We start from the raw sequence: 22,743 nt of genomic DNA, 5'->3' as shown, positions 1-22,743 counted from the left end.
CTGATGCACCGTACAAGGACTGTAAAATGATGGCTTTGTCCCCTTCATAACACCTGGAATCTATAACTGGTCTCGTAAGTTACCTTGCGGTAATTTCCCAACGTTTATTTCCTCTCTCTCTAATTTCAAATTTCAAAATTTTCACTCCCCCCTCACATACCATTACTTAACCGTGTTCTCACTCTTAAAACTCTTCACTCGTCCATTGTAAGAAACTACCCTAAAACTTATCCTCTCTTTTAAAAATAAAACTTCTCTCAAATCTTAATCTTCCCTAACCCTCTTCTCTATTCTTTCAAACGTTCATCAATGGAACCCAAATTAATTGGAAAAAGGATCAAGACTTGTGCACGAAAGAATGACATTCCCCATGTGGTGTATCTTGAATCTAACTCCTCTGATATTGAAACATTTGTCAATATCAATGCCCATAGAAGGTTCACAAAGTTCTTTGCTTTAAGGAGTGTGTTGTCTGAAAGAGGTTTTGTCTTTGATTTGGAAGACGAATACCTTAGTTTCACTGATGAGATCGGACACATCATAACAGATTAGAAATAGAAAATATTTTGCAAACACCCTCTTCGTTACAATACTCAGATTGTGAAGTAATTATACTCCAACTTAACCAACACCTCTTAAAAGAAAAAGGAAGTGCTCGTGAGAGACAAACCGGTCCAATACTCTGAAAAGACTCTTAACATGATGTTAGGAGTAAAAGAAGTTGAATACTCGTATCAATCCCCCTTCGAGAAAGTTGATGATGAATACTTAGAAGTGATTGAGGAATCTTTGTGTCTCCCAAGAATAACTTGGATGGAAACACCTAAATCTGTTGAAAGAAGACTGTATTGAGAATGTATTTGAGACTCATACCAAAAATATGATAGCAATTTCTAAAGCACTCTTTGATGCCAATTATACATAATGGGACTGGAAACAAGACAAGGTTAATTTTTATGCACCGCATCAATGGCTGTACCCTAATCAACATTCCAAAGGTTATTATTCAAGAGATACATGCATGCGCTAGATAGTTTGAATATATGTTCTTTTCTTAGTTATATAGTTTATCTACATAAAATATTTCATATTAATATAGCATGCATTGCACTTTGAGACTAAAGTAGTTATACCAAATAACTTTGTAAAAATATTATAATGCAAAAAGTTATTATGTTTGTATATTACAAAATAGAACATTGTGAAATAGAGCACGTATTTGAACGGTGTATTAGAAAATATGCGGGTGTAAATAATAACTCATTGTGGCCAACTACTTTGGTCTCACACGGCCCAAACAGTTCAGCGACCAAACTGAAAAAGAAAATTAAAGAAAAATAGACACACAAAAAAAAGAATTGAAAAAAAGAACACTTCACAGTTCACAGAACTACGTAAGGTTTAGACTCGAGCGCTGAGAGTCTAAATTGCTTTTGCGAGAAAGTTCTTTTGTGAGTGAGAATAAGTTGTAATTCTGGAATGGAAGACTTGTAAAATTCACCATGAGAATTTTTATTTACACATTGGTTAAAATATTATCCATTTATAAATTGTTTGGGATAAAATTTAAACCCGTAAAAGCTTTTGGTTTGGGGATTGTGTGATCAAGCCCTTGTTTAGGTTCGAGATCAGCCTGTGGTAAAATCTCATAGGTTCTTGGTTAGCCTATGGTAAAACTAAGGTTAATTAAATCTTGCTCCAGTATTAAAAGCTTGGATAACATTTGAGATTAGCCAGGTATTAAAATCTCCCAGGTTATTGGTTAGATAACGTAAAACTAAGGTTTAAGGTTCGTGAGCTCAACCTCGTGGTAAAAGTTTGCAAAGTTTGTTTAGAAGCTTGAAGACTAACCACTCCAAGATTCTCGTGGAAAGAAGACTATATGCTTGATCTACCCCGGGAAAATAAGACTAACCTCTTCGATCTATCATTTGAAATAGAAGACTCAAACTGCTAAATTTTCAATATTATTGTTTAGTTGGAAGTCAACCATTTTTCCTTGTATAAGGGGGTTAGTGAGTATTACCTACTAAAAACTCTCAAAGTTTATTGGATGCTCTTAAGATCAATTATTGGAAAGAGAAGTATGTCTTTTTCTTGTTGGACCAAACCTCTATAATTCTTGGTGTCCTCTCTTTTTTTAAACTCTTTATTTTTCACAGTTTATATTTCGCAACTTTTTTGTTGCTTGATATTTAAACTATTTTCAAAATTATTTTTAACTTTTATTTTAATTTGCAAAAAATTTCAAAACCATGTTTTCTGGACCACACATTCACCCCCCTTCTTGTGTAGGAAGTCACGTGTCCAACAGAGCAGGCTATGGTAGATGTTGTTGTTGATGTATTGCCTATATGTCATTATATCGTGGAGCTTGGGCAGATAGATAGATATATATGACTATTTCCATATGGCTTTGAGATGAGGGACACTCTATATACTATCATTAACGAGGCACAGAAGGAACTTCAATACATGAGACATTGTAGGAATAATGGGACACGATTCCATCATACGCAGTAATATATAGTATTTCTATTATGAGCACTATTATCGGTTGTATTTTATTTTGACTTCATTCTATTTTATTTTGACGTCATAAAACTTTTGCAACGCCATTACTAATGATTTATATGTACCATTTTCAAGCTTAAATCCTCCAACACTTGCCAAGCATATTTGATTGGTCATGTGCTCCAACCTACAGTGAGGATATGCCATGTGCCTTTGCATTAATGTCACTTAGAGGGAATCATACGACGAAGCCATACAAAGTGTATCTTGACCATATTTTAGCAGAGGATATACATATCTATATGTTGGCTTGCGATTCAGGTCTGATGTATCCTCGTTTGCCTGAGTACGTCATGCGTTAGTTTGACTACATGCAGTTTGTTTCTAGAGACCCTTCCGAGTATGCTCCTCCTGTTATGACACGTATAAATATAAGTGTCATGCATGGTAATTACCTTAATCATTTGTTACTAGACGAGGCACAAAGTACCATAACTTATAGCGATTGGAGTACTGCACACAGCTAGATCTAGTGTTATTTCAGAGTGTCACATTCTTATATAACATCAGATGCTTCAGGAGATCCACATAGGCTAACTCATCAGGAGATAATATAGGAGGAACAGGTTAGGGCATATCATGTTGTTGATGGGTTGCCTAGATGTCGTCGTATCATGGAGCTTGGGAAGGCAGGTATAGATAAAAAAAAATCTCTGATGACTCTGAGGTGAGGGACGTTTAAGAAGTCGTCATAAAAAAGGCACGAGAGACATTGCAGTGCAGGAGGCAGCGTAAGAACAAAGGGACCCAAGTCCCTCATACACAATAGTATATAGTAGTCCATGAATGTTAAATTCCTTTTTGATTTTAGCCCCTAAAGCTAAAATCCGCAGGAAATCCACAGGAAGCCTGCAGGTTTTAACTGTAGGGACTAAAATCAAACGAAATTCAACATTTAAGGACTTTATCCAGAACAAAAAATATAAGAACAAAAAAGAAAAATACGTCAACTTAAAGGGACTAAAAGACTATTTAAACTTATATAGTATTTGCATTAGGAGCACTATTGTCGATTGTATTTTATTTTGACTTCATTGTATATTCCAAGTTTATTAATTTATATTTGTCATTTTCATATTATTCCGAAAGTGTGTGGTTTAATTTATATAAAATTGAATATGATAGGATAACTATAATACATCGTCAACTTTATTTGTGCATTTCTACAATAAAGTCAAAATTTAGTGTCTGTGGTGAATACGAAGATGTATCTCCGAATTAATTTATGTAAAAAAAAGGTGTTTCAATGAAGAATGGATGGAGTCTACACAAAGTAATTAACCCTTTTAGGAAGGATTGGCCAAAACATCAGGATGATACTTTATCGACCTACATAACTACTTTTAATATGCCTTTATGAATGTCTCTCTATCGACTAGTTTATGACAAAGCTTGTCATTTACCTGTTAAGTTACAACATAAAGCCTTTTAGCCAATAAAAAAACTGAACTTTAACTTGCATGTTGTTGGGCAAGGAAGAATGCTGCAACTCAATGAGCTGGAAGATCATAGATTGTTCTCTTATGAGAATGTTCAACTTTATAAAGAAAAAACCAAAAATGGCATATGACAAAAAATGTTAGAAAAGAGAGTTTGTAGAAGGACAAACAGTTTTTTTGTTTAACTCAAGGTTGAAATTCTTCTCCGAGAAATTAAAATCAAGATGGCAGGTCGCTTTAAAATAGTAAAAATTTATTCTCATGGGGTTGTAGACCTTCTTAAAAAACAAACAGGGAAGATGTTCAAAGTGAACGGTCAAAGAGTAAAAACCTATTGTGTTGAGCCTTTGAGTAACATAAGGGCCTCCATGGATTTGAATGATTAAGAATTTCGTTTAAAGTCAAGCTATAAGACTTTAAAAATAGGTTGAAAGAAGTTGAATACTCATATCAATCCCCCTTTGAGAAAATCGATAATGAATACTTATAAGTGATTGAAGAATCTTTGTGTCTCTCAAGAGCAACTTGACTGAAAACACTTAAATCTATTGAAAAAAAGATTATATTGAAAAGCATTTGAGACTCGTACCAAAAATATGATAGCAATTTTTAAAGCACTTTCTGATGCTAATTATACATAATGGGGCGGTAAACAAGGCAAGGTTAATTTTTATGCACCGTATCAATGTCTGTACCCTAATCAACATTGCAAAGGTCATTATTCAAGAGCTACATGCATGTGCTAGATAGATAGTTTGGATATATGTTATTTTGTTACTTATATAGTTGATGTACATAAAATATTTTCTTTTTAATATAGCATGCATTGCACTTTGAGACTAAAGTAGTTATACCAAATAACTTTGTAAAAATATTATAATGCAAAAAGCTATTATGTCTGTATATTTCAAAATAGAACATTGTGAAATAGAGCCCGTATTTGAGCGGTGTATTAGAAAATATGCGGTTGTAAATAATAACTCATTGTGGCCAACTACTTTGGGCTCACACGGCCCAAACAATTCAGCGACCAAACTGAAAAAGAAAATTAAAGAAAAATACACACAAAAAAAAGAATTGAAAAAAAGAACACTTCACAGTTCACAGAACTACGCAAGGTTTAGACTCGAGCGCTGAGAGACACACATAGAGAGAGATACGCATCGTCGGTTATTGCAGCGTCGTGAGGTACCGGCGGCGAACAATTTCCGATTACTGCATTCATTCACTCGATAAGGTAACGTTCCTCCGTCGTCTCTGAATTATCACTCCCGTTGAGTTATTATCTCTTGTTAGGATCGTTTTCTGCTATTACTCTTCAGATCTGGTTTCTCTTTTGTTTTTCCGATCTTATTTCCTGATACTTTGCTTCTCACAAATTTTTCTCGTGATTCGTGATTTTAATTCTTCAATGTTTTATTATTGATTTACCGAAAATTGTAGATATGTAGGGTTTTGAACAGTTTTTCTTGAAGTTCTAATTTTAAGATAGAATTTAATGGAAAAGTTATTATAACAATTTGAAGCTCATAAGCTCATAAATGCGCTTAATAATTTAAAATAATTGTTGCTTGCGAGGCTTTTTGCAGATTTGATGGCGTCAAAGTTGCAGCAATTGACGTCCAAGGCATGTCAGGCATCACAATTTATAGCGAAGCATGGAACTTCTTACCACAAGCAGCTGTTGGAGCAGAACAAGCAATACATTCAGGATCCTCCTACAATAGAGAAATGCAATCTTCTGGCCAAGCAATTATTTTACACTCGCCTTGCTAGGTTTATTTCAATCAACTTTTTTTTTCTTTTCATTGTTAATATATCTAGCTGGATTTAGTGTGTAATATTCTCTAGCTATATATACTTGTTTGTTGGCTTTGGGTTATGGATTTCAAATAAATTTGTTGACATTCTTTGTTGCACTTTGATTGATGTTAGTAAGTTTTGAAACTAATGTTCATTGTTCAATTCAATCATGTTTTTTGGAATGCACACTTGAAATACAAAGTAGACAGTTAGATGCTCAGAGTAGTGTTATGATGAAACATCTTACTTTTGTATTAGATTAACATGAACATTAGTATTTGCGTATGATGATTGGGTGATCACGGGTCAACATGAATCTTTTCTTAGCAATGAAGTGTTGGTAACTAAATATGATGCAGCTTGTGAATATGCTTAGAGTTTAATGTTGGATAACATAGAGTTCATGCCATGAATTAGGGTTTATGTGGATATGATCAGAATTATGATCCTTTGTTGAATTGAAACATAAGATATATTCTGAAAAATGTTCAGAACTGCTGTAAGACTGTTTATCGGCCCCTTCTGATCTCTTGAACTGACATAATTCCTAAGCCTCGAGGAACTTTTTAGATTGTCATCATTAGTTGAAGCTGCCAATACATAGTTGAAGTTAGCTTCGTAAATATATCAATACGTGAAACCACAACACTAATAATAGTTTAGCAGTTCTAGAACTATGTTGATCTACATCACAGTTGTACAACAACAACAACCAAGTCTTATCCCACTAAGTGGGGTCGGCTACATGTATCAACTTCCGCTATAATGTTCTATCCAGGGTCGTGCTTTTATCTAAATTGTTAAGCTCGAGATCTTTCTTAATAACTTCTCTTATAGTGTCTTCCTTTATCTCTAACTATTTGATCCCTCTCTATCTGATCTACTCTCCTTATCACAGAATCTAAAGGTCTTCTTTCTACTTGTCCAAACCACCGAAGTCTATTCTCCATCTTTTTTTAGCAATAAGACACTAATTTTATTCTCCATCTTTTTTTAGCAATAAGACACTAATTTTATTCTCCATCATAGCTGTAAGACACTAATTTTAGAATTGCGATTAGTTAGTTAGCAATAATTGTTTGGTGAAACGTGACATTGGATCGAAGGTATGAATAGTGGCAATGCGCAGATATGCTAGTCTGTAGTTGGTGCCGTTTAGCAGCATTTCCATGGTTGGTTTGTTTTGGTATATGTTTACTGAATCTATCTTATTCTATTCTATGCTAATTTGGTTTTTGTTGCTTCTGTTATTACATTTAAGTTATAACTCATCAATCTTTTGCAGTATTCCAGGTCGTTATGAGTCCTTTCATAAGGAACTTGATTATGCCAAGCAATTCTGGAAGAACAGGAAAGACTTAAAGGTTGAAGATGCAGGTATTGCTGTTTTGTTTGGCCTGGAATGCTTTGCATGGTTTTGTGCTGGCGAGATTGTTGGAAGAGGATTTACTTTCACAGGTTACTATGTCTAACAGTAATCATTTTACAATGTAATGATTTAGCGGGGCTCTATACTCTCCTAAATCCAGGAGTAATGTCATTTATAGCATTATGTTGATGTTAATTTTGGGCATTCTACAAGCAATTTGTCATTCTTTTTCTGAGGGAAAAAAGGTTGCAAAACTAGTGGTTAATAAGCCTCGGTAACCTCTTGTATTTGAAGCGGATGAACTATGTGTTGTTCTCTTATCATGTTAGAAAGCTAGCAGCGGCAACCGACCATAATCATTTTCCATGTTTTTAGACTGAGAATAAATTGTTCAATTTCTGTACTGACTTTTTCATCTTGATTTTGAGTTTAAGCTAGTCTGAGTACATATTACTGCAATATGTAGCGGTATGGGTATATTATATATGAATTATCAAATTTGCTTTCGGTTAAGCTTATTTTTATTCAATGTAAGCCACAAATTCAAGCTTTAGATTGAAGTTAATTATTTTAATGAATCGGACTCAAATTCTACAAACTTGACATTAACTAACTAAAGGGAGATAGACTCCCTTCATATACAATTTCAATGTGCCCAATTTTACACAAGTTCAGAAAGAATGGTGCACCATAAAAAAGATCATGATCTAAAGTTGGACTAACCAACTTAATGGGTCTATTGTTGCTTGGGGAATTGCATATCCCACTCTAAGTGATGGAAAAGTATTCTATGAAAATTTTAAAATGCATTTTTTATTTCGGAAATGTATTTTCTGACACATCCTATTTCACATCAAATTACGACTCACTTGAGATTTTTCCTCTATTTTCTTTTAAATATATCCTGGAGATGCATCTTTAAAACTACTTCATATACATCCTATGCAGTCTTCACTTAAATATCCTTTTTTGACATAAATTGATTCGGAGATGCATCTTCGTATTCAATGTACATACTTATTTTTTACTTTGTTTTAGAAATGCACTTATGAAATTGACGATGTATTATAGTTATCCTATCATATTCAATTTTATATAAATTAAATTACACATTTTCAGACTAACCAACTTAGTGTGGTCTATTGTTGCTTGGGAATTGCATATCTCACTCTAAGTGATGGAAAAATATTTTATGAAAATTTTAAAAAGCATTTTTTATTTCGGAAATGTATTTTCTGACACATCCGATGTCACATTAAATTACGTCTCATTTGAGATTTTCCCTCTATTTTCTTATAAATATATCTTGGAGATGCATTTTTGAAACTACTTCATATACATCCCATGCAGTCTTCACCGAAATACCCTTTTTTTGACATGAATTGATTTGGAGATGCATCTTCGTATTCAGTGCACACACTAATTTTTTATTTTGTTTTAAAAATGCACTTATGAAATTGACGATGTATTTTAGTTATTCTATCATATTCAATTTTATATAAATTAAACTACACATTTTCAGAATAATATCAAAATGACATATAAATTAATAAATTTGGAGTACAAAATGAAGTCAAAATAAAATACAATCGACAATAATGCTCCTAATACAAATATTATATATTATTGTGTATGACGGACTCAGACCCCTTTGTTCTTATGCTGCCTGCACTACAAAATGTCTTTTGTGCCTCCTTCATGTTGACATCTAGAACGTCTATCACCTCAGAGCCATCAGAAAAAAATCATTTGTCTGTACATGTCTTCCAAAGCTCCATGATACGACTACATATAGGCAACATATCAATAACATGATCTTCCCTATCATGCTCTTCCTCTAATATCTCCCGATGAGGTGGTCATACAGATGAGGAAACATTAGACCTAAACCGCAAGCCAACATATAGAAGTGTATATCCTCTGCTACCATGGTCAAGATACACTATATATAGCTTTGTCACCTGATTCCCTCTGAGTGAGATTAATTCAAAGGTATGTGACATATCCTCAATGTAGGTCGGAGCACATGACCAGTTGGATATGCGTGGCAAATGCTGGAGGATTCAAGCATGAAAATGGTACATATAAATCATTAGTAATGGCGTAGCAAAAGTGTTATGACGTCAAAATAAAATAGAATGAATTCAAAATAAAATACAACTGATAATAGTGCTCGTAATAAAAACACTATATACTGCTGCATATGATGGACTCGTGCCCCCATTGTTCCTACGATGCCTCATGTACTACAGTTCCTCATATGCCTCCTCCGTGATGGTATCTAGAATGTCGCTCATATCAAAGCTATCTGGAAAGAGTCATCTATCTATACCTGTTTTCCCAAGCTCCATGATACGATGACACTTAGGCAATACATCGACAACAAGATCTGCCATAACCTGCTCTATTGAACATGTGACTCCCCACACAAGAGAGCGATGAATGTGTGATCCAGAAAAGCATGGTTTTGAAAGTTTTTACATATTAAAATAAAAGCTAAAAATTATTTTTGAAATCAATTTAAATATTAAGCACCGGAAAATAAATTGCGAAATATAAATTGTGAAAAATAAAGAGTTCAGGAAAAGAGAGGACACCAAGAATTATAGAGCTTAAGTCAAACAAACAAAAAACATACTCCTCTCCCAAATAATTGATCTTAAGAGTATCCAATAAACTTTGAGAATTTTTAGTACGTAATACTCACTGACCCCTTATACAAGAAAAAATGGTTGACTTCCAACTAAACAATAATATTGAGAATTTAGCAGTTTGAGTCTTCTATTTCAAACGACAGATCGAAATGGTTAGTCTTATTTTCATGTGGTAGATCAAGCATGTAGTATTCTTTCCACGAGAATCTTGGAGTGGTTAGTCTTCAAGTTTCTAAACAAACTTTGCAAGCTTTTAACACGAGGTTGAGCTCATGAATCTTAAACCTTAGTTTTACACTAGCTAACCAATAACCTAGGAAATTTTAATATCGGGCTAATCTTGAACTTTATCCAAGCTTTTAATATCAGACTAAGCTTTAATTAACCTTAGTTTTATCACAAACTGATCTCAAACCTAAACAAGGGATTGATCACACAATTCCTAAACCAAAAACTTTTACGGGTTTAACTTTTATCACAAACAATTCCTAAATGGATAATATTCAATCAATGTGTAAATAAAAATTCCCTTGGTTAATTTTACAAGTCCGCTTTTCCAGAATTACAACTTATCCTCGCTCACAAAAGAACTTTTTTGCAAAGGCACTTCGGCTAAAATATTAGTGAGAGAAAGTACAAGAAAAGTTTAGAGAGATATGGAGAGGGTGGGAAGTGTCAAAATAAGATTATGGATTATTTTAAATGAGGGAAGAGACTTCTACTTATAGGCTAGAGGTTGGCTCAAAAAGGAAATTGATTTTAATGCTTTTTAAAATAATCTAATCGAGTACACCTAATGCCAATTGATTAGATACTTTAAATATAATCGATTATAAGTTCGAAATAGGAAATAATAAATATCTAGTCGTTACACATCATTAAGATGATGTCCTAATCGTTTATGATTCAATTTTTAATTGAGCTAATTGATTAAATAAATGTCCTAATCGATCAGAAAAGACTAAACTTTGCCCGCAACAATCCTAACAACTTCTAATTCACCTGACACAACTTCAAGATATTTTTTTAATATATTTTCTTGATAAAAAATAGTTTGAAAATGTGTGTGTGTGTGCGTGTGTGTGTGTAAGAGTGAGTGCGCTCGCGCGTGTGCATGTGTGTGTGTGCGCGTGCATGTGTGTATGTGTGTGCAATTTAGTCATTCACTTTTATGAGAATTCCCCTTTTATTTACAAAGTATTCACTCTGACTAATCTGGATATGGATTTCTTGCACTTCAAGACTTTGTCAGATGCTTTCTTTTGCACACACTTGTTTAAGTCCACTTGAGATGAGGCTTGAGCTTATATTCCATTTGGTTTCCATCATCAGATAGTCAGGTCCATCAAATATTAATATTTAGGTTTGCATTTTTATCCGCTTAATCACTTATGATTGACTTGTCATAAGACATTAGAGTCATCATCGAGTTGTTGTCATCATCAGAAGTTCATGTCCTTGTTAAAATTATATCACCTACAAAATAAGGTTCCACATTCTCCCCATTTTCAATGATGACAACACATCTTTCAGGGAAGGTGGCAAAAGAAAATAAAACATATATGTTTGGAGTAATTAAACTCCTTATGAGTTAATTAGAGAGTATAATCTACTCCCCTTGGGAGTATATTTCTCCCCTCTATCAAAATCAAAAAGGCGGGTAAAGATGCATTGCATAAACTTAAATAAGCAAACATGAGCAGTTAAGACATAAAGAGAAGGAAAAAGCATCACTCGTACTATTTCTAAGAGTTCAAATTACATAAGGGAATTTGCGGAATTGAAAGTACGAGAAATTTAAAACATAGGTGAGATTATTCTTCGTCAAGATGATCATAGAAGAATATGTCATGTGGTATTTGGGTTTGACATGGTATGAAGTTTCAGACTATGAAGTCGATCTTGTTACTCATTACATCTATCTTCCCAGTTAAGATTTTAAGTATGTCTTTGATTGTGGGTAGTTAAGGTATGGAGTTGTCGGAGCTGTCTATCTATATGGGTATTTCTTTTATTTTATTTTCATTTGATGGGGGCTTTTCGTTTATCCTTCCATTTATGATTCCAAACTTCATTGGTGGTGAGATAGATTTTCCAATTATAGTTGTCTCTCCTTTCAATTATTCATCTCCAAAGTTGTATCATGTTTCTTTCAATTTTTTTACTAGATTCTCATATGAAAGACATGTTTCTTCTTACTTGTTAACCATCATGTAGTCTACTACTTGTTGTGCCCAGTTTACCTTGACTTTTTTTCACTAACCATATCACTTCTACATCAACTTGTGTTATTAGACCGAAGTTGATTTTTATTGGAAAAAGTATGTGATTAATCACATATTGAGTCATACGACTTTCTGAGTGGATGTATCCAGCAGTGAACAAATATGATATGGATGGTGATGGTTCCTTCATAATAGAGGATGCATCGATAATGTAGTTCTATCTGTTTACTTTGTCTCTAGTCTCGATGATTGTGTCTTCATGAGGGAGACCTAACATCTCTCCAAAATCTTCTACTTAGAGAGTTAGAATATGCATTTTAACTTAACTTAGAAGTATTCCATCAGTGAGATGAAGATTTGAGAAGAAAATATTTATCAAATATGGATATATTCTTTTTAGGGCATACAGAGAAAAATTGATAGGTTGAGTTCTTCGAAGGTTTCAAAGAATTTTCATTCTTTGAAGTCTTATGGACCTAAAGTGTGAATTATTACAAGGGATCGGTTGGAAAAACTTTGAAATCTAACTTGTTGTTGTTTACTGGTGAAGAAGTCAGAGAAGGGTCTAAAAAAGCTTAGCCTTTTGGGATTCATGATGATTTTGTAAGAACAATATCACACTCACAGATTTGAAAAGAATATGTAATGCAAGAGAATGACAAAATAATACGTATTTATAGTGTGCCATATGAATATTTGATCATGTATTCCTGGAAATCATTTAATGTGGATTGTGCTGATTGAAAATCAAATCAAAGTCTTTCCAAATTAAGTGAGCTAGTCGATTAACTAAGGGATCAAATCGATTAGATAGCCAGAATTTTCAGGATTTCGTGCAATCTTCATCAATGTTGGGATTTTATTTGATTGAGGATAAGTTTGGCTTGGATTTGATTTGAAATTTTGCGCCAAGCTTTTCTAGTCGGTTGTCCTACCGTGCTAATCGATTAGGTTTACGTAGTTCAACCTCTTTGGTGCATGTTGGGCCTAATGTTGGAATTTTGACTTTTTAACACCCCCATTTGTCAATATTTGCACCCCTTTCTTATAAAACACTATAATACCCCTTTTTTAGGTTAGAATAATAATTTTTTGAAATGAGAAACAATTAAATTCATTATATTAAGGGTTTTATCAAAATTATCTGACTATTTGGGTTTAATCAAAATTGTGTGGGTTTAATCAAAATTGTGTGGTCCAGAAAAACTTTGCAGAGTAAAATCAGAGTTAAAAATCATTTTGAATATTAAGCAGCGGAAAATTAACTTTGGAATATAAATTCCAGAAAATAAAGAGTCTACAGAAAGAAAGAACACCAAGAACTTTATAGGTTCATTCAAATAAGAAAAAGATATACTTCTCTCTCCAAGAACCGATCTTGAGAGTATCCAATAAAATTTGAGAGCTTTTAGTAGGTAACACTCACAAACCCCCCTTATACAAGAAAAATGATTGACTTCCAACTAAAAAAAAGTCTGGAAATACAGCAGATTGAGTCTTCTCTTTCAAACGGTAGATTGAAGCAATTTGTCTTCTTTTTGCGCACTAGATCGAAGCAGTTAGTCTTCTTTCCACGAGAATCTTGGAGCAGTTAGTCTTCAACCTTCTAAACAAACTTTGTAAGTTTTTACCATGGGATGAGCTCACGAATCCTAAACCTTAGTTTTACACAGACTAACCAATAAACTGGGAGATTTTAATACAAGGCTAATCTTAAACCTTATCAAAGTTTTTAATACCAGGATAATATTTAACATAGCCTTGGTTTTACCATGGGCTAATCAAGATCCTATGAGATTTTACCACTGGCTAATCTCGAACCTAAACAAGGGCTTGATCACACAATCCTCAAATCAGAAGCTTTTACGAGTTCAACTTATAACCCAAGTAATCCCTGTATGGATAATATTCAACTAAGGTGTAAATAAAAATCTTTTTGGTGAATTTCACAATTCTACCCTTCTAGAATTACAACTTATCATCACTTACAAAAGAACTTTATCACATAAGCATTTTGGCTAAAATTTTAGTGAGAGAAAGTAAAAGAAAATTTTAGAGAGAGAGGGAGAGAATGAGAAGTGTCAAAACACAATTGTGGATGATTTAAAATGAGGGAAAAGACCTCTATTTATAGGCTAGAGAATGACTCAAAAAGAAAATTGTTTTTAATACTTTTTAAGACAATCTAATTGATTAACACCTAATGCTAATCGATTAGATACTTCAAATATAATTGATTATAAGTTAAAAATAGAAAATAATAGATATCTAGTCGTTGCACATCATTAAGATATTTTCCTAATCGTTTAGGACTCAATTTTGACCTGAGCTAATTGATTAGATAAATGTCCCAATCGATTAGAAAAGACAAAACTTTGCCCATAATTCACCTAGCATAAATTCAAGACATTTTTGAAGTTATTATCTTGAGAAAAATCAATTTGAAACTATGTTTTAGTGTTTATGTGATTTAGCCATGCACTTTTACAAATGCCCTCTTGCTTTACAAAGTATTCGCTTAGACTAATAAGGATATGGATTTCTTGCACTTCAAGACTTTGTCAGATGCTTTATTTTGTAGACACTTATGTTTGAATTTTTATCCGAGTTAATCACTTATGCTTGACTTGTCAGAAAATATTATAGTCATTGATGCGGCCGCAAGTGCGCGACTTTATCTATTTTAGAATAAAAGATGTTGAATCCCATAGAGACCAGTTGACTAGTACCATTATCTGTTATTATGTTGGTTATCTAAGGCGATGTAATTGGGTTTGTTTGCGTAATTGGAAAATAAGCATTTTTAATCAATTCTAATAACGAGAGGTCAGGACGTGGTTTCCATCTACCCGTGTTACTCTCATAAATTACAACATTTTATTGTAATGGGAAAAATATTTTATTTTTGCAGAAATACTAGTTAAAGGTACCACAAGCTTTCGTGTGCCTGTTATTGGGTTTTAGACTCATATTCGTCTGCTTTCGTGTGCTGCAAATTACAAGTTGAAAACATTGATTTAATAATTAATCAGAATCACTTTCGCGTATTTAGTAATTAAAAGTAATAATTTTCTAAGTTTAATATTTTTTTCTTTCTTTCTAGTCGTAAAAGGTATTTCGGTGTCTCTACTTCTGTAGTAGAATTGTGAGTCTTACAAGCAGAAAATTTGATACAAAATTTCTAAAATTCCTAAATTCTCTCGATAGATTCTGATTCTATTCTTGCTTTTGCATGTCCATCGGAATCTATTGGTCGAATTTATTTGTCAGATACCGTCCCCGTAAGAAATTGAGATGCCATTGAATCAGATATTTGTAGTCAAGAGAATGTGGTCTAATTCAAATGCACTTGTTGAGATTAATCAACCAAATATATGTTTAACTCCAAAGATATCATATCTTTAGTTTATTAATCAGTTTTGCCCTATTTCCCTTTATAATAATTTGTATAAGATTATTAGTAAAGTGGTTGTAAATACCTTGAAGGTTATTATTCCTTGTTGTTTCTCATTTTCAAATGGGCTTTATACCAAGGATAAGTATTCATAATAATATTATGGTGGCATAATAAATTACTTATATTATGCATAAGATGAAATGGAAGATGGGGTACTTTGTAACTAAAGTTGATTTAACTAAAGCATATGAAATGCTAAAATGGTATTTCATTGAAAAATTCTTGAATTAGGTGGGCTTTACTTTTGAGTTAATCATTATTATTAAGGTCATATTACGGCTGTGACCACTAAAGTGAAATGAACTAGAATTAGATTGGAATTTTCCAAACCTCTGAAAGATATCAGAAAAGGAGACCGTATTTCTCCATACCTCTTTGTTGTTTATATGGATAAATTATGTCATCTTATTTCTTATAATGTGGAGCAAGACTTTTGGAAAACTATGAAGGCGGGTATAAATGATCCTCTCATATCTCACTTGATATTTGCAGATGATCTTTTATTGTTTAGTCAAGCTACATAGGTTTAAATACAACGTGTCCTCAATATTGTTAATCAATTTTGCCTTTTGTCTAGTCAGCAAGTGAGTATTAATAAAATAAACATTATTTTCTCTATGAACTCTTTTGTGTCAATTCTTCGTAAATTGGTTGCTACACATGGCTTCCATGAAACATAATCACTTGTCAAATATCTGGGCGTCCCTCTCCTCGGTAAAACACCAAGAAAATCTGATTTAAATTATATTTTGGAGCAAGTTAAGTCAAAGTTGGCCTCTTGCAAAGCTCGACACTTTTCTTGTGCAAGTTAGGTAACTCTCTCTAAAGTTGTTATTGAAACCTTTCCCATCTAACATTCCTAAATCTTATTTGTATGAGATTCAAAAGTTCCAGTGTTCTTTTATCTAGGGTGATAGCGAGGAGCATAAAAGAGTTCATTTATTAGAGTGGAATGTAATGACACTTTCAAAGTTCTTAAGAGGATTAGGTATTAAACGATTGGATGTTGTGAATGATGTTTGTCTTTTGAAGCTTGGTTGGGCTATACATAGTAATGAACAATCTCTTTGTTGTGAAGTTATGTGTGGGAAATGTATGACGAACAACGTTAGTTATGAGGATGTGATTTTTAAGGCAAATGACTCTAGTTTATAGAAGAATCTCAGTAATTTATGGCCTAAGTTTGCTTAGTTTGCGTATTTTGGTGTATAGGAGATGGTGCAAACATAGATGTCTATCTCGTTGTTGAATTTAACCATGTATAAAGTTGATGGATATTAATATTAATGTTGTTGATACAAATTCTTATTAGCGTTTAGAGAACTTTATTAGATTAACATGGATAATATAATGTGGACCTACAAAAACATATAATGCCTAAAAAATATGGTAACTAAAATTATAGCTATTATCCCTCTCGATAGTAATAGTGGAAGAGTTATTTTTTGTTAGCTAAGAGATAAAAAAGGTGAGTATACTCTTTTATCAAATTATAAATTAATGTGTAATTTTGGTAGGCAAAATGATGAGGATGGTTGAAGATTGATGTGGAAACTTAAAGGCCCTAAACGAATAAGGTCATTTATTTGGTTGGTGTATCATGGTTAGATAATGGCTAATGAGAGAAAAATTAAAATGCAATTAGGAATGTCTTTTTGTAGTCACTGTGGAACAAATGTGAAATCCATTATACATGTCTTATGTGACTGCGCTTTGTTTTTTGCTATTAATGGAAATCTATTATGGTCAAAATGTTGGGCAACCTCTTCCCATGCACTTTGGATGTAGAGGAATAAGGAACAACATGATGAGAATTTTTTGAGACCTAGAGTTTCATGACGACATGTTACTAAGTTGCTAATGGGTGTTGTTGGCGGCAAAGTTGTATGATAGTATAATGGATTTAGCTCAAGAGACTAAACAAACAAGGTGGTCTCCTTCCATTTCAGGTTGGGTGAGATTGAACACAAATAGATCTAATAAGAATGACTTGGCAGTTGCATGTGACAGTTCTTTAAGAGGTTGTACATGTGTGTGGTTCAAAGGCTTCACAAGATATTTGAATTATTGTATTGCATATATTATTGAACTTTGGCGTGTGCCAAAAGTATTAATATTAGAATAAGAGTTTGAGTTTGTGCTATTGAGTTTCGTATAGATTTTAAAATGGTTGTTCAAAATATTTTGGATTCTGAACACGATAGTATAAATCGAATGTGATTGATACAACAAATTTAATAGTTGCTCAAACTGGATTAGGAGGTGTGAGTTTGTTTATAATATTTACTATGAGTCAAATACTTATACAAATGAACTTACCAACATAGGGTGTGATGTAGGTCTTAATTTGATGTTCTATAAGTGTGTTCATGTTTAAATTTCTCTTATTTTATTAACAGATTGTATTAGAGTATCTACTCCTAAATCGATTATTATGTAATCTTTTCTCTTTTGCCCTCAACTCTCTTTCTTAAAAGAAAGAAAAAAAAAGACCAAAATCACGAATTAATTAAAACATGAACCGAAATTGCATTTAAGCTTGAATGATAATTGAGGTCTCACTTTCTTTTTTAAATTGTGAAAATCTCAACTCTAATAAAACAAGGGTGCTAATAGTAATAATTTTCACCACCTACTCTCATTTCATATGGCCCAACCAATCCAGACCAAGAATTGCTCAAGAAAGTATTATCAAAAACAAAAATAAACAAAAAAAAGCGAAAATTCGCGCACACGGTTAGAGTCTATAGAGCTGAGTTTCCATAGAGAGCCGCATCCTTGGTTGTTGCAGTAGCGGCGCCGGCAAACAATTTCCGATTACTGCACTCATTCACTCCACAAGGTAACGCTTCTTCTTCTTCTTCTTCTTCTTCTTCTTCTTCTTCTTCTTCTCAGATCTCATTATCTTATAGATATCGTTATCGCTTTCGCATTCCTCTTCAGATCTGCGAATTTCTAGGGTTTTGGACTTTGCATCCATAAAATCCATATAGATTATCATTGATTAGAATAATTTAGGTTGTTTAAAATGATAATTATGGATTAAGAGTGTTGTGTCTGAGTGATTGATGTATTGTACATTGGGCTTTTTGTTTTCTGATGCAGATTTGATGGCGTCGAAGTTGAAGTCGTTGCAATCGAAAGCATGTCAAGCATCACAGTTTATATCCAGGCATGGAAATGTTTACTACAAGCAATTGTTGGAGCAGAACAAAGAGTACATTCAGGAGCCTGCTACAATTGAGAAATGCAACCTTTTGTCAAAGCAATTATTTTACACCCGCCTTGCTAGGTTATATTTTATCCAACTTTGTTCTTTTTCAATTTTTTTATTTAAAATTATGTTATATATAGCTGTTTTTGTGCTATAATTAATTCTCTATTTATATATGCTTGCTGTCCATAATTTGTTCATTTTGTTGATATTGTTGTCATTCTGAATTCCACTTTGATTTTGTTGGTAATTTCTTGCTGTTTCATGGTTTCCCTTTATTCTACTTTGAAGCCCCTGAAGGGTGAGGCTGAGATTGCGTGTTTTGAACTTTAAAAAAAATGTAGTAGACAGTCAGCATCTTGTCGCGAATCAGCCTACTTTGGTATTTCATTTTTAAAATTATTAGTAATTGCTAGTTGCTTACATCAAATGGTTAGGTGATCGGGCATATTGAAGACGAGTATCTCAGATTTTTAGACATATTCTGGATTCTGATTTAATGTTCAAATGAATACCTGAACATTGTAACACAACCAGATTGAACTACTCTGTCCAATTAGTTAGCATTTAAATGCAAACAAATAGGAAAAAATAGTATAAATATCACCATCAATTTTGAAAGTGTAAAAAACTGCCTTTTAAAAAATCTGTTTTTTTAGAGTAGTAGTACTTATGGTGCTCTGTCTATGTTTACTCCAAAAAAAGAACTGACGGATTACAAAACCAGTCTTTTTTTTATTGAAAAATATATTCCTTGACTAAATTAAAGTCAATATATATATATATATATATATATATATATATATATATATATATATATATATATATATATATATATATATATATATATATATATATATATATATATATATATATATATATATATATATATATATATATATATATATATATATATATATATATATATATATATAAAGCTGTAAGCTTAACTAACTTGGTTATTAGTAAACTGTTAGCCTAACCAAGTGGTGCGCTCAAGTGGTTAGTGAGCTTCTGCTAAAGTAAAATTGATTAGAGTGCCTGAGTGCTCCTTGGTTGAAATAATCATCCATTGGTCAAGCGTTACATATATCTCAGTTGAATTCTCAATTACATGGATCCCTTTTCCCTAAGAACAGAAGTATGCTGTTAGCTTTTTCCAGTTGGGTAGTTAAAAATCGGTTACAATAGTCAACCCTTGAGCTTTCTTTATATTGCTAATCATTGTATTAGAGATCAGTCAATGAAAATAAAAATAACATTGACTATTTACAGCCTCTTTATTTGGTTTCCTCTCTGCGATTTTTCCTGCCTTTTAACTGTAAGTCACTGGCACTGCATTTAGCAGTCCAACGAGCAGTGTTGTTTCTAAGTATTGCTTGCTTTTGATGACCTTTTTGGACTACCCATGATTAATTGAAACCCTGATTAAAAAGTTGGACTCTCCTAGGCTTTATAAACTTGTATAATCCACCACACGATAACTCTTTATCTGTTGTTGACTTAAGTACAATGAGCAGTAAGTGAAGAAAATATCTATGTTGTATCAATGATAGGAATTGTTTTTCAACATTGCAGTAGCAAGGCCAGCATATTTTTCAAATGCCAGCGCTTCAATGAAACATGTCTTTGCTTCAAATAATTTCTTTGGATGAGCATGTTGGTTATGTTTGGTACCTTTTTGCAGAATTTGGTTGATTTCATGCGACTTCTACTCGCATACCATAGTAATTAGTAAAGCAATTTAGATTTAACCCCGAAGTGCCTTTCCTGCAGCGGAATGTATAGGAATATATATTCTGTGCATGTCAACTACACAGAATACTTTCAAGTCCGGACTGCTGTTTCTTATGTTACATTCTTGCATTTTTATTTGTTAAGAATTTTATCATTCAGATAAAAACAGGTGGGTCCACCAGACACAGTGATAGAGAAATAGATGGAGAGGCCTAGCATGTGGTCCATAACTGTGTATAAAAGTACTTCTCAAACTTGGAGGAAAATTGTACTGTGCTGTCCATAACTGAGAATGTTAGACAAGACAAGATAGGATTAAGAATAAAGTCATTGAAAAGAAGTTGAGTGATTTCTATCATAGAAAGGATGGTAGATCCTAGTCTTAGGTTATTTGGGGAATATGTTTGGAGAAGAACTATAGTAGCATTACTAGGAAGGTAGATAAAGGAAAGGGTATAATTCAATAGTCAAAGGTAGAAATTGAATCAAGGAAAAGTATAGGTCAGACCAGTAAGAAAGATTTATAGTTAACGGTCTGTCAATGGACTTAATTCATACTGGGCATTATGACATCATATGAGCCATGCAGTTTACCCCAGGAAAAAGCTTTTCTTGTTTGTAGTATTATTGATATCTAATATAAGTCTAGCATATTTTGCTTTTTCAACTATGTTTGGGTGAATGACTTTGAAAGAAACTGATTAGGTTGAAATTAAGATTAAATTAAAGTGATTAATGTTTGAATATTTTCTAAATACAAACTTGATGCAAGACTTTGTGTAAAATTTTCAATTCAACGCAAAAGCTACTTTTCATCACTTCTAGTTAAACAAAGGTTTGTTAACAAAATGAATGAATCAAAGTAACCCAACATAACTTATTTATTTTTTACTAGAATCCCATTAGTAAGAAGAGGAAAAATAAATTCTGAGACTTTCTACTGTGAATTCAAATGCAAATTTCCTGATTGTTTTAGATTCTTCTGATCGCAAACTGATGTTTAAGTGGAAGGAGTAGCAAAGGAGCTTTTCCAAAAAAAAAGCCTTAGGAGGTGCTACTTTTTGTTTGCTGTGGTTGGTATAAAGCAAAAGGATTGTAAGTGCTACGGAGTGTAAAAATGCATGTAATTTTCTTGATCACCACAAAATAAACACTCAACATGATTTATGAATTTTAAAGAAAAAGGAATGGTTGTTTTTGGATAACATTTTTTATCTTGACATTTGGTCAGAACTATGTTTTCATGTTTAAAGATTTTATACTTTATATTCTATCACTTTACAGTTTGATTAAATTCCTTGAATGTGCTTGTGAAGGCGTACAATAATGTAGATAATCATGTCAATAATGCTGATAACATGCTGCTTGTAGATTTTATGCTGAAGCCCGCTTCTGTTTGATGTTTTGAACTTTGAATTTTGCTTATGCACTATTACAATATCACTTTCAAACTAGCTGTGCTTATTAAGTTGTCCGGCATATCTTCACTTCACGACCATCTTTATTAAATTAACTAGACAATCATGGTGAAATGTGATGAAGATGTAATCTTCCTGGTCATATGTCAAATATATACATCTGTCAAGTCTGTTCTAAGCCAATCTTGTTTTCAAAGCTTCTGCTTCTATATATTACTCACTCTGGTATATGTATTTTGCAGCATTCCTGGTCGTTGTGAGGCCTTGAAGAAGGAACTTGATTATGTCAAGCAATTATGGAGGAACAAAAAAGACTTAAAGGTTGAAGATGCAGGCATTGCTGCTTTGTTTGGCTTGGAAATCTATGCATGGTCTTGTGCTGGTGAGATTGTTGGAAGGGGATTTACTTTCACTGGTTACTATGTCTGAAAATAGTCACCTCCAAGTGTAGATTTTTGCAGTCCTGCATAGACGCCTATGTCGGTCTATATACACTCAAATATGGCATTCCGCATGGCAATATGTTATTCTGATTTTTATTTACTTTGAGAAAACATGGTTGAGTAACTAGTGGTTGACTTTGATAAGCCTCAATAACCCCTTGTACTTGAATTGGGAAGGACCTTGCGTTTTGCGTGACTTTTCAACAATGGTGCTCCATCAATTTTTTTAAATAATTGTCATTGCCTTTTGAAATGATGATACTGCTTCTTCTTTTTTGCTGTGTTCAAAACATTAAATGAGATTTCTCTCATTGTACAAGTTGCTCTAACAAAGTATGGATTTCTGAATAAGCCATCTCCTCTGTTATATTGTTACAGTAAAATAACAAATCTCACTTATAATACTAAAA

The 22,743-nt window shown here is 32.9% G+C and overlaps 2 protein-coding genes across 3 annotated transcripts; both read left to right on the top strand.

Annotated features, from left to right (window-relative positions):
* Window positions 1–5,056: 5,056 nt before the first annotated feature.
* LOC127106213 (uncharacterized) lies at window positions 5,057–7,588 on the top strand. 2 transcript variants are annotated; one of them, XM_051043507.1, is made up of 3 exons: window positions 5,057–5,250; window positions 5,603–5,789; window positions 7,102–7,588. In XM_051043507.1, the coding sequence occupies exons 2-3, from the start codon at window positions 5,608–5,610 to the stop codon at window positions 7,286–7,288; spliced, it is 369 nt and encodes a 122-aa protein (XP_050899464.1). In that variant the 5' UTR covers window positions 5,057–5,250; window positions 5,603–5,607; the 3' UTR covers window positions 7,289–7,588. The 2 variants fall into 2 exon arrangements, with proteins under 2 accessions (XP_050899464.1, XP_050899465.1); XM_051043508.1 differs by having other exon boundaries at window positions 5,081–5,250; window positions 5,592–5,789.
* A 10,585-nt stretch (window positions 7,589–18,173) lies between these two features.
* Window positions 18,174–22,589, top strand: LOC127106212 (uncharacterized). Its single transcript, XM_051043506.1, has 3 exons — window positions 18,174–18,363; window positions 18,627–18,813; window positions 22,133–22,589. Exons 2-3 carry the CDS (start codon window positions 18,632–18,634, stop codon window positions 22,317–22,319), a joined length of 369 nt encoding a protein of 122 aa, XP_050899463.1. The 5' UTR covers window positions 18,174–18,363; window positions 18,627–18,631; the 3' UTR covers window positions 22,320–22,589.
* The last annotated feature ends 154 nt before the right edge of the window (window positions 22,590–22,743 follow it).

The sequence above is a fragment of the Lathyrus oleraceus genome, chromosome 7 (assembly GCF_024323335.1).
Source record: "Lathyrus oleraceus cultivar Zhongwan6 chromosome 7, CAAS_Psat_ZW6_1.0, whole genome shotgun sequence".
NCBI classification, from domain to species: Eukaryota; Viridiplantae; Streptophyta; class Magnoliopsida; order Fabales; family Fabaceae; genus Lathyrus; species Lathyrus oleraceus.
Note: the sequence above shows the minus strand (reverse complement) of the source record. Positions and strands in the feature narration are given on the sequence as shown.

What these genes read in the sequence shown, in the direction of transcription:
- LOC127106213 (XM_051043507.1), top strand. Translation starts at nt 5,608, where the DNA reads ATGGCGTCAAAGTTGCAGCAATTGACGTCCAAGGCATGTCAGGCATCA. An exon ending in TTTTACACTCGCCTTGCTAG is followed by an intron (nt 5,790 to 7,101) that starts GTTTATTTCAAT and finishes AATCTTTTGCAG; the next exon opens with TATTCCAGGTCGTTATGAGT.
- LOC127106212 (XM_051043506.1), top strand. Translation starts at nt 18,632, where the DNA reads ATGGCGTCGAAGTTGAAGTCGTTGCAATCGAAAGCATGTCAAGCATCA. An exon ending in TTTTACACCCGCCTTGCTAG is followed by an intron (nt 18,814 to 22,132) that starts GTTATATTTTAT and finishes TGTATTTTGCAG; the next exon opens with CATTCCTGGTCGTTGTGAGG.